The sequence below is a fragment of the Pseudophryne corroboree genome, chromosome 1, assembly GCF_028390025.1.
Source record: "Pseudophryne corroboree isolate aPseCor3 chromosome 1, aPseCor3.hap2, whole genome shotgun sequence".
NCBI classification, from domain to species: Eukaryota; Metazoa; Chordata; class Amphibia; order Anura; family Myobatrachidae; genus Pseudophryne; species Pseudophryne corroboree.
In genome coordinates this window covers 812441062-812458581 of record NC_086444.1, presented here as the reverse complement: position 1 = coordinate 812458581, position 17520 = coordinate 812441062, and the positions used below count along the sequence as shown (strand labels likewise).

The 17520-nt window shown below is 44.8% G+C and overlaps 1 protein-coding gene across 7 annotated transcripts in view; it reads left to right on the top strand.

Annotated features, from left to right (window-relative positions):
- Positions 1-17520, top strand: part of GSTCD (glutathione S-transferase C-terminal domain containing) — a 480201-nt gene that overhangs the window by 458285 nt on the left and 4396 nt on the right. For all 7 annotated transcript variants that reach the window (XM_063919297.1, XM_063919322.1, XM_063919316.1 and 4 more), the window contains one exon: positions 11141-11210. In XM_063919297.1, the coding sequence (XP_063775367.1) occupies positions 11141-11210 (70 nt within the window). The remainder of the gene's footprint in view (positions 1-11140; positions 11211-17520) is intronic.

The window sequence follows — 17520 nt, the reverse complement described above, 5'->3', positions numbered from 1 at the left end:
TTTCAAAGAAACTAATTCCGCTACAAAGCCCTTGAATGTGCAAGGACTGAGATGCCATCGGTCGCACCATAGGAATTTGCACCAGCCCTGTGCAGTTTCTCCATCTGAGTTTGGCCTCCTGTAGGAGCAATTTATCATCCGTGTCACTGCTCAAGAATGCCCAATACATTTTCATAACATTTCTGAGACCATGCGCCTCAATGGCAACTCCAACTCTGCACACTATCTGGACACGTATGCAGTGCAACTTAGACGCATATAGAGATGAGAAAAAAAGCTCTATTGCATCCAACATTGCCTTTGGATCAGTCCCAGTAGCTGGCTTTGCTCCTAACTTTAAATCGGCATATAATGCGTTCTAAGGTATCATATCTCAGTGATTTGCATTGGATACTTAACATTATCGCCATTGTAGTAATAATAATAATGTTATTCGTATAGCACTTTTCTCCCATTAGGACTCACAAGTACTGCTAATAGTCCTTCATCCACAGATAACAGTAATCGAGCAGGGCAATAAGGAATCTGAAGGAATCTGTATGGTGTGGTCATCTTTTTGCCCAAAACATGAACCCATTTTATATACACAACATGATGGAGGAAGGGACTCTTTCCCATAGTTACTGCCTAGATGCTCTCTGTGCAGTGCTGCACCATTGGTGTGAAAGGAAATAAAGCATATTGTGAGCCTGGATCAAGTCAGAGGTTGTGGCCATGGGTTGGAATAGCCCTGTGCCCCTTGCCAGCATCCTGGTTGCCAGGATCCCGGCGTCAGTATGCTGACCGCAGGGATCCCGGCCGCCGGTCACCTGACTACATCCCGTGGCCATGACTGTGAATAGTAAAAATTACTTTCGTACTTTATGTAATACAAAAAGAGTAACCCTGGGTACACATTAGGCTATATATCGTCTGATATATTGTTCCAATGCAGATCGAAACAATATATACTGTACACATTGCATAGTGTATACGGCCAATCGCACGCTCTTGTGGGTTGTTTCCTGGGTCATCTCGTTGGGCGTACTGCACACCTAATGGAACAACCCAGGGAACGACTGCATGCGGCTATATGCATTGGCTAATAATATATTGTGCTGTCGTCCACTGCAATGTGCAGTGTGTATAGTACAGCGACGTAATATATTGTACCATCGGTCATGTTGTTGGCTGGGACACACATCGTCCTAGTACAGGTATATTCCCTACCTTAGATCACCAATAGTGAACTAGTATAATAAAGTTTGTGCGTTTTTGTTTTATTTATTTTATTCTCTCTTAATAGTGTTCGACCCCGTGGATTTGGTGGTGAATAAAATCTTATGATGATGATATAGTAAGACTTATCACATGTAGGCATGTAGAAAACCATTATCCAGAAAATTCTGAAAACCATACAGGAAAAGTAATTGCTGCTGTGTGATAATAATGTAATGTAATAGACTTGATCAGTGATTGCTTCCTGGCACAATCAGCATGAGAAGCACAGCTACACAAGTTAAACCGGGAAAGAGGGGTAAATTGTAACTTATTTATTTATTATTATTTATTAACAGTTTCTTGGCGCAGCAAATTCTGTTGCACTTTACAATTGGACACAATGATAAAACAAAACTGGGTAATAACAAACAGTCATAAAGGTAGGAAGGCCCTGCTCGCAAGCTTACAATATATAGGGAAATGGGCATTGATACACAAGGATAAGTGCTATCTGTTGCATAGTTGTCCACTGGATTGCAAAGGTTCTAGGTGGGCTGCCTGATATCACATCACAGCAATGATGAACCAGGGTCAGAAGGAAGGGAAAGTGAAGAAAAAGAAAATATGTGTAGAATTTGGTACAGCATGCGATCAGGTCTGAACTGCACATGCGTATGTACCGCAATGCTCAGGTGCATCTGTCCACAGCGACGGGGATCGCCGGGCAGTGACGGGATGGTGCGAGAAAAGCAATCACACAGGCGATCGCAAGGTGACTGACAGGAAGAGAGCATTTGCGGGTGGCAACTGACCGTTTTTAAGGAGTGTCCAGAGAAACGCAGGAGGTACCAGGCGTTTGGAGGGTGGGTTTCTGACGTCAGCTCCGGCCCCGATCATCGCACTGGAAGAGTAAGTCCTGGTCAGTGCAGAGACTGCACAAACTTCTGTTTGTACAACTCTCCTGCACATGCATCGCACCCCTGCACAGCGATTTCCCCCTCGCCCTGTAGTCGGCAACTACCTGATCGCAGGGATGCAAAAAACGCACCCTAGCGATCAGATCTGAATTAGGCCCTATGTGTGGACTGTGCAGTGGGGATATAATTGGATAGGAAAGCTTATGAAGGTTGAGTGAGCGGTTCTGGAAGGTATATCGTAGTTCTTTTTTTTTTTTTAAGTCTTAAAGCATTCCCATAACTGTTCATTAAAATCTAATTTATTTCCATGAATCTATAAAAAAAATAATAATAATAATAATAATAATTATACATAGCTGGGATACCACATCTAGTCTGCATCACCATTTAGGAATGGTCTCCCCCTCTGCCTCACACATGTGTTCCACCTAAGCTTCCCCAGGGAAACACTACCTACTTACTTAATAGAATAAGATAAGGGTACACATTATATAGTTGCCTGAGTGTATTTGTTTTCCTTGTCTCTGTCTTAATAGATGATACAGTATGCTACTGCATATTTTCAGAAACATAACAAGTGTTCTAGGCATCCATTATTACTATCAGCGACCAACTTCAAAGCTCACCTTCAAGACGATTTGCAAATATTTGTTTTAAAAATGTTAGGAGTAAAAGAACAAATGGTAACTGCTGCTAAGTTTTCCTCATTTAAGTTTTATTAGTGTTGAAGAAAATTCTCGTTGTATTAATGTTAGTTTAGACTACTCACATTCCGTTTTCTCTCTATATCTATGCTTAGCTGCCATTTGTACAAATATGGAGAGGGTCGGGCTGCAGAAAAGAATGTCTTACGCTACAGACAATGGGGTTAATTCCAAGTTGATCGCAGCAGGAAATTTTTTAGCAGTTGGGCAAAACCATGTGCACTGCAGGAGAGGCAGATATAACATGTGCAGAGAGAGATAGATTTGGGTGTGGTGAGTTCAATCTGCAATCTAAATTGCAATGTAAAAATAAAGCAGCCAGTATTTACCCTGTACAGAAACAAAATAACCCACCCAAATCTAACTCTCTCTGCACATGTTATATCTGCCTCCCCTGCAGTGCACATGGTTTTGCCCAACTGCTAAAAAATTTCCTGCTGCGATCAACTTGGAATTACCCCCAATATTGCAGTTACGGATCTCTGGTACTTTTAATAGTCCTGTTTATGTACTTAGCCAACATAATTAGCAGCTGGTACTATATTCAGCGCAATAGCCATTGTTTCCCTGCCGGCCCATGCAGACAGGGCCGGTTCAAGGGCGCATAGCGCCCCGGGTAGGAAAGGGGGCGTGGTCTAATACAGGGGGCGTGGTCAGTTACGCCCCCTGTACATTCTAGCGCCGCTTGAATGCTGAGCGATGCGCGATGACGTCATCGCGCACCGCACAGCAAAAGGTCCTCTCCACGAAGGGAAACTAGACGCTATGCGTCTAGTTCCCTTCGTGGAGAAAACCTTTGCTGTGCGGTGCGCGATGACGTCATCGCGCACCGCTCAGCAAAGTTACTCTCCACGAAGGGAAACTAGACTTTCCCTTCACAGGGGACGGCAGCGGGCAGCGGGCATTTGAGGCGGACGGGGGACTCAGCGGGCAGCAGTGGCGGATCTTGCCACAGTGCGGCGCCCTCCGGATGGCGCCAGCGCCCTCCGGAAGGCGGCGCCCCGGGCAAAAGTCCTGCTTGCCCGTGGCAAGATCCGCTACTGCATGCAGATGTAGTCCTCTTGTCTATACTAAATCCAACATTGATGGAGTTACACAGCTTAAAGATTTTTCTTTATTCCTACTCTCAAGCCAGTACTTCATAAGAGAGTGGCAAGCAATTTAAACACATATTCTCAAATATTTTCTTTGCTTAAATGGATTTTGCTTATTTGTATGTTTCCTGTTTAATAGCCCAGGCATTGGTACACATCGCCTGCAGATTGCATTGTGAAACCAAACTTGCTGGAATTGTGAATTCAGTAGATTTGTAGTCCATCAATATGCAAATTACTAGTTATTTTGAAGGGATTGCTATGTTGGTACTAAGATGCATTTACTGCATTGGCGTTTCTATAATGGGTGCAATGTGTGCGGTGCACACGGGCCCCTGGGTCCAGGGGAGAACCACACTGCACACACTGCACCCATTTTAATACTTACCTTTCCGGAGGGGTGGTCTTTAGGTTGCCGAATGTCGGGATCCCGGGGCCGGAATCCCAACACCCGGCATACCGACAGATATTCTCCCTCGTGGGGTTCCACGACCCCCCTGGAGGGAGAATAAATAGCGTGGCGAGCGCAGCGAGCCCCCAAGAGGCTCATTTGCGCTCGCCACGCTGTCTGTATGCCGGCGGTCGGGCTCCCGGCGCTGGTATGCTGGTCGCCAGGAGCCCGGCCGCTGGCATACCATACTACACCCTTCCGGAGTCCAGCATCAGGTGCTGCAGTCGCGGTGAAAATCGCTGCCAAAATGGCCGGCCACCGCACATGCGCAAATTGGTCTCCGGACTAGGGCGGGCGCCATGTTTCCGAAGACCTGCTCATGCGCAGTGGTCTCCAGCACAATGCCGGAGTCTACTGTGCCATACAGAGGAGGGGGCCCCACCGGAGGTGCACACGGGCCCCCTCCTCTGTTGAAACGCCCCTGATTTACTGCCTATATTTTAGGATTTTATTCAGTTAGATTAAATTTGCATATAAGCACAAACATAAAATGCACCCAGGAAAAAACATAAGTGTGAGATATTTTGCACGTCCCCCCTCCCTCCCCCCGATCCAACTTTATCCTTAATACTCCGTAATACTTTTATTATCCCCCAAAAAAATATTTCCTAGTTTTAATTAAAAAAAATTATTACATAGAAGACAAACAAAGATATATCATGGGGTCAATCTCCTACATCAAAAACACACACATTAACCCCCGACAGGAAAAAAAAACACAGTTTTGCCCCCACATGAAAAAAACCCACACGCTTTGGTCAGAAAATCACTGCTCTAAGAATACTAAATATACAGATATAAAATCAGTATAAAAATCGATATATAAGTCTGCTTTATTGATTTTTATACTGATATTTATATCTATTTCATATTTTTATTTGTATATTTAGTATTCCTAGTGCAGTGATTTTCTTTCTCTTTTATTGTTTCCAATTTGGAGTTGAGCACAGCTACTTTAAGTTGCTGCAGGTTGTACACAGTGTTTTGTTTGGCATACACATTGATCCCTACAGGAAAAAAAATCGCATATTGTCCTCGCATTAAAGAAACTAACATATTGGCCCAGACAGGAAACAAACACAAACATTGGGGTATATTTACTAAGATTCGTAATTTCCGAAAATAGGTCAAAGTTCAATCACGAATGACATCGACAGTGTAAAACTGCAACTTTTTGAATTGATTACGATGGATTTACTAAGCTGTCGTATTCGTATTTTTCTTTGCTTCCGATGTCGATGTCATTCGTTTTTTTTTTACCTATTTTTACGGCAGTGATTAGCAAAACACTGCCGTTTTTTTTTACAATCAATCTCGGCCGGATCTGTGTGATCCGTGCTGGGGTTCTTATTTTTTTTTTTTTTAATTAAACAATGTAAAATCCCAAAAAAAAAATGCGTGGGGTCCCCCCTCCTAAGCATAACCAGCCTCGGGCTCTTTGAGCCGATCCTGGTTGCAGAAATATGGGGAAAAAATTGACAGGGGTTCCCCCATATTTAAGCAACCAGCATCGGGCTCTGCGCCTGGTCCTGGTTCCAAAAATACGGGGGACAAAAAGAGTAGGGGTCCCCCGTATTTTTAAAACCAGCACCGGGCTCCACTAGCTGGACAGATAATGCCACAGCCGGGGGTCACTTTTATACAGTGCCCTGCGGCCGTGGCATCAAAAATCCAACTAGTCACCCCTGGCCGGGGTACCCTGGGGGAGTGGGGACCCCTTCAATCAAGGGGTCCCCCCCCCCAGCCACCCAAGGGCCAGGGGTGAAGCCCGAGGCTGTCCCCCCCCATCCAATGGGCTGCGGATGGGGAGGCTGATAGCCATTTGTGATAATGAAAAGATATTGTTTTTAGTAGCAGTACTACAAGTCCCAGCAAGCCTCCCCCGCATGCTGGTACTTGGAGAACCACAAGTACCAGCATGCGGCGGAAAAACGGGCCCGCTGGTACCTGTAGTACTACCACTAAAAAAATACCCAAAAAAACACAAGACACACACACCGTGAAAGTATAATTTTATTACATACATACACACATACATACATACTTACCTTATGTTCTCACGCAGGTCGGTCCTCTTCTCCAGTAGAATCCAAGGGCTACCTGTTGAAGAAATTCTACTCACCAGATCCATGGGTCCAGGCTCCTCGGCAAATCCAGGGTTAATCCACGTACTTGAATAAATAAAAAAAAACGGTGTCCCGACCACGAACTGAAAGGGGACCCATGTTTGCACATGGGTCACCTTCCCACGAATGCCAGAAACCCACTTTGACTTCTGTCTAAGTGGGTTTCTTCAGCCAATCAGGGAGTGCCACGTTGTAGCACTCTCCTGATCAGCTGTGTGCTGCTGTCCTCACTGACAGGCGGCACACGGCAGTGTTACAATGTAGCGCCTATGCGCTCCATTGTAACCAATGCTGGGAACTTTCTGCTCAGCGGTGACGTCACTTTAGGTCAACCGCAGGGCAGAAAGTTCCCATCATTGGTTACAATGTAGCGCATAGGCGCTACATTGTAACACTGCCGTGTGCTGCCTGTCAGTGAGGACAGCAGCACACAGCTGATCAGGAGAGTGCTACAACGTGGCACTCCCTGATTGGCTGAAGAAACCCACTTAGACAGAAGTCAAAGTGGGTTTCTGGCATTCGTGGGAAGGTGACCCATGTGCAAACATGGGTCCCCTTTCAGTTCGTGGTCGGGACACCGTTTTTTTTTATTTATTCAAGTACGTGGATTAACCCTGGATTTGCCGAGGAGCCTGGACCCATGGATCTGGTGAGTAGAATTTCTTCAACAGGTAGCCCTTGGATTCTACTGGAGAAGAGGACCGACCTGCGTGAGAACATAAGGTAAGTATGTATGTATGTGTGTATGTATGTAATAAAATTATACTTTCACGGTGTGTGTGTCTTGTGTTTTTTTGGGTATTTTTTTAGTGGTAGTACTACAGGTACCAGCGGGCCCGTTTTTCCGCCGCATGCTGGTACTTGTGGTTCTCCAAGTACCAGCATGCGGGGGAGGCTTGCTGGGACTTGTAGTACTGCTACTAAAAACAATATCTTTTCATTATCACAAATGGCTATCAGCCTCCCCATCCGCAGCCCATTGGATGGGGGGGGACAGCCTCGGGCTTCACCCCTGGCCCTTGGGTGGCTGGGGGGGGGGGACCCCTTGATTGAAGGGGTCCCCACTCCCCCAGGGTACCCCGGCCAGGGGTGACTAGTTGGATTTTTGATGCCACGGCCGCAGGGCACTGTATAAAAGTGACCCCCGGCTGTGGCATTATCTGTCCAGCTAGTGGAGCCCGGTGCTGGTTTTAAAAATACGGGGGACCCCTACTCTTTTTGTCCCCCGTATTTTTGGGACCAGGACCAGGCGCAGAGCCCGATGCTGGTTGCTTAAATATGGGGGAACCCCTGTCATTTTTTTCCCCATATTTCTGCAACCAGGATCGGCTCAAAGAGCCCGAGGCTGGTTATGCTTAGGAGGGGGGACCCCACGCAATTTTTTTGGCAAAAATAAGCACTTTCCCACCCCTTCCCACTGATATACATGCACGGATCTCATGGATCCCTGCATGCATCTCAAATCACGGAAAAAAAAAGCAGGTCTGTTTTTTTTTAGGACTTTTTTACGAGTTGTAATTTTTCACGGCAATGTTTTGTGTTTTTTTGCTTTGCACTTCTTAGTAAATGACCGAGATTCATATCTAAACAGGCGTAATTTGACCGATGGTGTATTCATTCGTAATTTTTTACCTGAACTAGCAAAAAATTACGAATGCCCTCATCACTGCCGTGATTAGTGTTTAGTAAATGACCGAGATTAACCGAGATGACACTTTGAAGAAAAAACGGCATCTCGGTCAAAATCGGGAGCTTAGTAAATATACCCCATTGTCTCTGAAAGGAAAATAAACATTGCCCTCGCAGGGAAAAAACACATACATATATTGGCCCAAACAGGAGTGATTCCACTTCAATAACAGTCGGATCAACATTGTCGAAAACCGGCAAAACCTGTTGGAAATGCCCGCAAATTGAATACTGCACTGGATCCGACAGGCATTGAATCCTTTGTCTCTAGGAGAGCACCAGCCCCTGACATTTCTGATTTTTGAATGTGTCTTTTACCTTATTGGTGAAAGATATTAGTGAGACAATTTTGTCTTTGCCACATAACGGTTACCTTATATTATTATATTATATTATGCTGTAGTGCAAATCCAATGCACCATCCTACCTCTCTCTGTGTAATATTATATAAATATAATAAGTTAATAATTAACATAACAACGGTGGTTTTAAATGAAGTATGCTTACATAATTACTCTTTATGGATTATCCAAGGTCTGTACAAGTGATACTATGTAACAATCAAATGTTTGCTGAATCTAAAACCCCAAGAGTCCGGTAACAATAGAGATCTGAATCTTGTGTTCACCAGAACGCCCCAGCTGTCAGTACCTTATTGGTGCTGCAGTTTGCATACTAAGGAGGAACTTAATTAGCTGCTGTAAATTACCACGGCTAATTGATCCAATTAGCCCTGAAATTTGGCACTATTGGGGAAAAAAATCCATGATAACTGACCCGTTTTTGCGATCACGGCCTCAAAAACACATTAATTTGGGAACTTATCCTGGATCCATATGTTTTCGCGCAAAAATGGCTACGTTTTCTTGTGAAAACAAAATGGCCTACAATTAAATTGCCCGCTAATGACCATCAGGCAAAAAATCGTAGTAAAAGCCTATTATGATGCTAGTAATGATGCTAATAGGATGCACAAGCAGCTTTTGCAGATACAAATTATATGCAGCATTTCTAGGAAAACTGTATAGCGTAGCATTTCGTATGCAGACACAGCTGCGATCACACAGAAAATAGGCATGCCGCCTAAAATTTGAATCTGCAAAAGCTGCTTGTGCATCCTATTAGCATCATTATAAGCATAATTTTAATAAGATACATTTTTTTTATTGAAACATGAACGTATATGCACTGTACATGTAAAACATTATAGTATGAATACAATAAATTGGTGAATATTCACCAAATACTGAGGGTCATTCCGACACGTTCGCTCGCTGCATTTTCAGCGGGTTTCTAGCCCCGTGCTGGGCGTCCCCCCACATGTCAGGAAAGTTGATCGTAGCTGTGCAAAATTTTCAACAGCTATGATCAACTCGGAATGACCCCCATTGTACAGTGTGAAACTTCTTATTAGTACCAAGGCAGTTACATTCAGAAAGATGATATATTGTCAGACATTATTAAGCTACAAAGTATACACATCTAATTCAAGTCAAACAGAATATGTGATACTTGTTGCACGTGCTAGAGTATAATCTGTGTAAACAAATTGTCTGTAACGTAATGGGGGGAGGTCCCCATCCAATATTCTCAACCCATACCAAACGGTCGAATGTAAGCCGTTATGGATCCCCTTACGTATTGGAAGTGATAATGTTGCAATATAACTCATCCAAACTTAAAAAAATGGACACACACGTTTTTTCTTTTCAAACACTGGACCCGATTCAGTATGGATTGCAGTTTCTGCTAAAAATCTTCTGCGATCAAATAGTTGCCGCCCAGAAATAGAGAAAAAACGCCCATTGTAAAAATTGTGAATGCATTGCAATATGCGGGCTGAACGCAAAACCATACCCAATTACCGGAACATTGAAGATTTTTCCTATCTGTGCCAGGTAAGGTCATCCACAATTCTTGCTAAACGAGAGGCTGGATCACAATGTGTACTCATTTTCTGTCGCTGTTTTTGCTAGCGCGTTCGCTATGCGAATGCTGCGCAGTCATTTGATAATCGGACAGATTGTGCAACCTGAATGAGCCCCATGGTCTCCACCCAATCCATTCTGAAGATATTAGGAAGTTTTTATTTATATAAAGCAAATATCGGAAAGCTAGGCTGTATCCAGTTTTGCAATATGTTTTTTTTTTAGCTGTGGAACTGATAGCTAATAACAGCTTATTGCATCCTTTGGTAATGCGTTGGAACCTTGGGGGAAACCCAAATATGGCGAACTCTGGTGACATAGGAACATAATTAATTAAAAACCCCTGATTATTGGGCAGTCCCACAGGGAGGGAAACAAATTTGCAAGTTCTCAAGGGCATTTAGGACAGCTATCTGAGGAAATTAAGGTCATGAGGAATTGTCTATTCGTAGAAAGATAAGTTCTATGGAGTATGTTATAAAACAATTCTTGATACATACTAGAAGATAGGAGCTTGCAAGAGACATTAAGAAAACGTAGAAGGTCCTGAGCAGAGAAAGCTAGAAAATGAACTAACCGCTGCCCCATCCCTGATTGTAAAGCTGTATGGTCAACAGAGGAGTCCAAAGATATATAATAAGAAGATATAGCTTTTTTGTGAATAAGACACATTTTAATAGAAAAAGTCACACACAAAGATGCTTAGCGCTACCAAGTCATACCACGGCATGACTAGAAGGGCTGTTTAACGTGCAGGGAGGCTTGATGTATGTGAATCATCTGTAAATACAACTTCTTCACACCTCCCAATGTGTACGCACCTTACAGTTTTAAAAACCTATAGCCTATAATAAAGTCATATTATAGTAAAATATTTATATTCTGTTGATTTTATGCCTTTTTTTGTGGTTGTGGTGGTGGGGGGCAGAAAAGTTTAGCTTTTCCTTTACCACTGTATTACAATATATCCCATGAAATTGTGAAATAGTCTAGAGCTTTGTTTCTTAGTGGATTTTCTTTGTACTTTTCAGGAACACATGGTTCTATGTAGATTTGCGGATCAGACCGAGGTCAAGCTTTCCCAAGAGCGAAGGCTAATAGGTATGTATTTGGCTTTGCTGTACAGTTTGCTTATAGTGTGTATGTTACTGTACATGTTATTGGAGTGGGAAGATCTTCTTCTATACAGTACATCAAGACTAGGGATTCCAATTTTTGTGGCCTTGAAATATACAGGAGTATAAGCATTGAATCCCAGATATCATAGGATTCCTAGGTCACACTGAGTTGTCACTAATAATGAGTAATGCTGGGTACACACTGGCCGATATATCGGCCATTCTATTTTACAGCCAATATATCGCTGGCCCAATGATATGTCTGTGAACGCCACAGTTGCTGCAGCAGCCGGTGGTGATTGACGGCTGAACTGGGAGTGCGCATATAAAATCACAATGCATTGTGCAATGCACAACACACTGCAAGACCCGGCTACAGATATATCTGCAGATTCATTGATCTGCAGATATATCTACCAGTGTGTACCCAGTTTAACTCTCTCTCTCTACCTCTTAGCATTACTGCCTCACAGCCCTTAGGTAATGGGTTTGACTCCCACCATTGACTTTACTGTGTGGAGTGTGTATATGCTCCCCATGCTTGCGTGGGTTTCCTCATGGTACTCCGGTTTCCTCCCACATTCCAAAATTAGCCCTAGTGTGAATGTGTTTGCGCATACAGTACATGTGGTATGGAATATAGGGGCAGATGTATTAAGCCTGGAGAAAGGATAAAGCAGTGACAAAGAAGTGATAAGTGAAAGGTGATAATGCACCAGCCAATCATTACGGGTTTAAAAAATGACAGGAGCTGATTGGCTGGTGCGTTATCACCTTCCACTGATCACTTCTTTATTACTGCTTTATCACTTCTATAGGCTTAATACATCTGCCCCATAGATTGTAAGCCCCACTGAGGCAGGGACTGATGTGCGCTATATAAATAACAGGTAATAAATAAATAAGGTAGTGTGGCAATTGCAGCAACCAAGGCCCAGACAGCAATAGACAGAAGGAGAGGGGAAGGGTGTACACAGAGAGACATGCCAAAGTATTAGTACAGGAAGCACACAGCAAAACCAAGCAGCTGCAAATATCACAATAGGGACAGCTCATACCCGCTCAGATCCAGAGTAAAAAGGCAGCTCTGCTTATATTATGAAGATCTCCGGTGCTGATTTGTTCTTTACTAGGTATCTGTGTTTTACCATCTACAATGTAAATGTACTGTATATTGCAATTCTGCTACTACAGTGTAGAATACACAATGCTGTTAATTTCCACTCGTACAGTGCATCTGTAAAGTATTCATGGCGCTTCAATTTATCCACATTTTGTTATGTTACAGCCTTGTTCCAAACTGGAATAAATTAATTTTGTACCCCATAATGACAATGTGAAAAAAGTTTTTTGAGATTTATGCACTGTAAATTGACATGAAATAGACAAGGACCAGGCAGGCATCAAGAGTGATGGAACAGGCCGGGGCAGTTCGTGTCACAATGATGGTCACAACCAGGAATTCATTAAATACAAATAAAAAAAGGTAGGGCATAGTACGTACAAATGTCAGAATGTTTCATGTTTGGACAAGAAAAAGAGGGAAGAGGAACATCATCAGTACAGGTCAGACTTGGAGGCAGTCGCTCAGAGGTCCAACAGAAGATTGAGCATCTTTGTTAATGACTGATATCACTCCAGGTAATGGTTGCAGATACAGTAGGAGTATGCACTGTACTATATCCAGGGTTGTTACAGACACAGCAGTGATTAGCGGCAGTGGCCACGCACTAATTAGACAAGTCAGCTTTGAGTAAAGCCCAGTACCCACGGGCCGATGCAGGAGATATATGTGCTGAGTGAACCGCTCAGCACACATCTCTCCTGCCGCTCAGCACAGCGCGATCTGTGCTGAGCGTGCGGGGGGGGGACGGGGGGGGGGGGCGCTCACTTCACCCAGCGGGTGAAGTGAGCGACCCGCTAGATTGGCCTGCATGCAGGCCAATCTAGCAGCAGCGATATCGATGTGCGGGGCCGCGCATCGCTATCACTGAGGGGGCTACACATGGAGTGATCATGCTGATATTCTAAGCAATCTAGTCAGATTGCTTAGAATATCGCTCCGTGAGTACCCCCCTTTAGAGAATATGGTGGATAGCATACTTAGCAATGTTATTTAAATATAAATACTGCATGTAATAATTTTATTTAGCTCAATAATACACAAGCTACTTTTGAAGTCCTTGGCTACTATTATTGAATTGTGCCAGATTTCCACGAAATACTATTTAACTCCATCTCTTTTTAGATTAATCACACTTGTGAAAGATAGCATGTAGCTGAGCATACAGTATCTGACATTTTCTGTTATAGACATTGTTTCTCAAAACTCATAAACTTTTTACGTGTCTGCATAAATGAAGCCATAGTTTGGGACAATGAACATGCTATATATTGGCAGGAGGAGGATTATTGTATTCCTGTGACATCAGCAAGCTGTGGGAAGGTGTCAGTTGTCAGGGATCGAGGGGTATATTTACCAAAGCTTCTAAAATTGAAAAGTGGTGATGTTGTCATAGCAATCAATCAGATTCTGTCTTATTTTGTAGGATGCAGTAGAGAACTGATAGACAGATAGAATCTGATTGGTTGCTATGGGCAACATCACCATCTTTAGCAGCTTTAGTAAGCTTTAGTAAATTTACCCCCTAGACTGGTTCTAAATAATCAAATACAGTTATTAAGATGATTTTTATAAATTTTCTTAAAGATGATTTTTATCACATTTCTTAAATGCCAAAAATAATGCAGTTTTCTGCAGCAGGATACATTAGTTTCCACAGGAAAACATTGGGGTGTAGAGTGGCTCTTGATCCAGAGGCACCAACAGACTAAAGCTTTAGGCTGTCCCAGGATGCATTGGGGCTTCCCCTATGAACCCTGCCTCCAGACACTGAGAGCTCAGTTTTGAGTTGGTGCCTGCAGCAGCAGGTCACCTAACAGGAGGGCTGCACCCGGCAGCCCCGAAAAAGCTTTCTAAGAAGATTTCTTCTCTTGGCTGTCAGCACTGTATGTCAGGGTGACATTTCAGCACTGCAGCTCCATCACCTCCCAAGCGGCGTTGCATACTCCCGCAGATCAGTTCCCGGGTACATGTGGCGGAGACGCTCCAGCTTAGGCACACAGTCGCAGACGCTCTCCTGGTTCGCGTGGCTGCTACGGGGAGGAGTGAAGAGGGTTCCCCAGGCGAGACCTGCCATTAAATCGCGTTCTGTCCACGACCTAGGGAGACGGGTCGTGGCACTCGCGTGGACACTGTCTCAGAGCAGGGATCCCACTAGACCACCGGGGTATCTGAGGACAGGTCGGGTGTACTAACACCCCATTTAATAAGACTCATAGTACCCGGGGTGAAAGTCCAGCACAGGGGAGGTGGCGCTTGACCTGTAGCCCCTCCCCTGGCCCAGGGCGCCATCTGAGTAGATTTTCCCACCCTGGAGCTGCCTCACATTCTCCCTCACTCCCTGACTGAGATGCTGGGCTCCATCTTCTGAGCATAGCTACGGCTGGTCTCCGGGACTGCAGGGCAAGGTCTCCCTTGTTAAGCCGCCTGTATACAGCGCTGTGACTTTACAAACACTTGGTATTCTACATGTCTTATACAGACAGCGTAAGTTAAGAAAGAGTGTACCTGTTATAGAATATATTGTACGAGTATTCTAATATATACCTCCGGTCTAGGACCATGCTGTATATATATTCTAATCCAGTGCAGCAGCATTATTGTAATAATTTCTACATTGACTGTGACTGTGTGTGCCTGTACCTTCTGTGTGGGTTCACTTTCAGTGTTTCATCTGTCACTATATTCTGTACCGTGAGGGATCTGGGTCATATATATATATAGTGTGACACAGTATTTATCCATATACCTGTACGTATATTATACTGTGTACTCAGGGGCTAATTCATACCTGATCGCTACTGTGCGTGTTCGCACAGCAGCAATCAGATCTGAACTGTGCAGTGCGCCTGCCAGAAAGCAGACAGCTGTCTTGGTCCTGCGATCACACCTGCCTGATTGACAGGTAGAGGCAGTCGCTGGGTGGGCCGGTGGCGTTTGGCCGCTGTTTAGGGGTTCACGGTCCGGGCAACGCAGGCATTCCCGGACCATTGGAGGGGCGGGCTGCGGCGGCTGTGTGACTTAACACGCAGCTGCTGCAACCCTAACAGCGATGAGTAGCTCCCTGCCAGCGCACAGGAGCTGTGCTGGTGGGGAGCTACTCTTCCAGTACAAAAGCATCGCTGCTGTGCGATGCTTTTGTACTTGTGCGACATGGCAGGGCCTGAGATGCGGGGCGGACCAGCCCCGTGCTGGGCGTCCCCCCGCATGTCAGGGAAGCTGATCGTAGATGTGCTAAATTTAGCACATCTACGATCAGGTCTGAATTACCCCCTCAGTCCCATATTACCGGATTTATTCACAGGTATTGTATTTTATCTGACTTTATAGTACTAAGTTGCTCTGTTGTTGCATTCATATCATAATGTCTAACAGAAAGGGCAGTAAATCAGTGGATGCTCCTGCATCATGCAGAGCATGCTCCAAGGATTTAACAGAGGGGGACGTTTTGTATGCTGGTCTGTGTACTATGTGTCATACACGTCCTTGTCAGTCTGCAGCTCCTGGGTCTACCCAGGAGCCACCCTGGGCTGCGTTCACTAACCTACTGGGTACTCTGATAGAAGGCCTTACACCCCCTATGGGACCACCTGTGCCACTACAGCAACATATTGTACCTATGGTTAATTCGTCTTGGGCAGAAAATGTGTCTAACTAGCTGCAACAATTAAATCAGTCTTTGGTTAGACAGAAATCCACTCCAGGTCACTCTCGTATCTCTGGGTCATCTAAGCGGGCTACTTCCTCCTCACAGTCCACCTACCTCTCTGATGGTTCATCTGAAGAGGAGGGGGAGCTTACGGTCCTGTCAGACCCTGAATCTGGTGTTACGGATGAGGATTCTCCCTTGCAGATTGATGTCCCCCTCCCTTATTGGTTGCTATTAAACAAATCCTACAAATCTCTGATGAGGAGGATTCCACTACTGTGGCAACGAAAACTGATATGTTCAAACGGCAGAAAGTTGTTAAAACTCTGTTACCCATTCTGACTATTTAGTGGACATCAGTAGGGAACCCTGGGCTACTCCAGGGAAGAAATTCCCTCTGCATAAACGGGCCTTGGCTCACTATCCTCTCCCTGCAGAGTTATGTAGCAAGTGGGAAAATTCACCGCCGGTGGATTCTCACATCACCCGACTCGTGGTGTCATCAACTCTGCCTGTCACCACTGTCACCTCACTGAAGGAATCCACAGATAAGCGTGTGGAGGGATGCCTGAAATCTATTTACTCCCTTACAGTAGCTGTGCATAGGCCCACTATTGCTGCCTCCTGGGCTGCAAAAGGTATTGAAGCATGGGTTCAGGCATTAGAGGAGGAGCTGCCCGAGGATATATCTGACAGTGCCAGACAATACCTGTCTAACATTACCACCGCCGCCTATTACATTCAGGAGGCATCCTCTGTGGCGGGTGTGCTGGCGTCCAAGGCATCAACTACGTCTGTCCTGGCTCGCTGTATTCTGTGGTTGAGGTCATGGAAGGTGGACCTAGAGTCCAAAAAGACCTTGGAGGTACTCCCCTTCACTGGGGGCATTTTGTTTGGGGAAGACCTGAATAAAATTGTGTCTGAGTTAGCAGCTGCTAAGACTGCTTTCCTATCAAATATTAATTCTTCTGCACATAAGGCAAAAGGTACCACCTTTCGTTCCTTTCGGCTTCAAGGGAAAGCAAAAGGTCAGGCATAGCAGAGACAATTTTGTGCTCCCAAAACCACAAAGCCCAAGTCCAAACAATCCCAGGCAGCCCCTCAGCCTTCTAGACAACACAAGCCTGCTGCATGACAAGGCGGGCCTCCCTCTGGGGGACCCCAGGGTGGGAGGCCGACTTCTACCGTTCGCCCAGGTCTGGTTAAAGACTACTTCAGATGCATGGATACTGGAAGTTGTCTCTCACTGGTACGCTGTCTCTTTCCTGAGAATTCCCCCTCGCCAGTTTTGCACCACAGTTCTACCTTCGGATCCGTTAAAGGAGCAAGCTTTGCAAAGGATTGCCAGTTCTCTCCTCAGTACAGGAGTGGTTGTGCCAGTACCACAGTCCCAGAGAGGCAGAGGTTATTACTCGACCCTGTTTCTAGTCCCAAAACCAAATGGGTAATTCCGGCCTATACTCAACCTCAAATCCCTGAACAAGTTTGTGAGAGTGTACAGGTTTCGTATGGAAACACTGC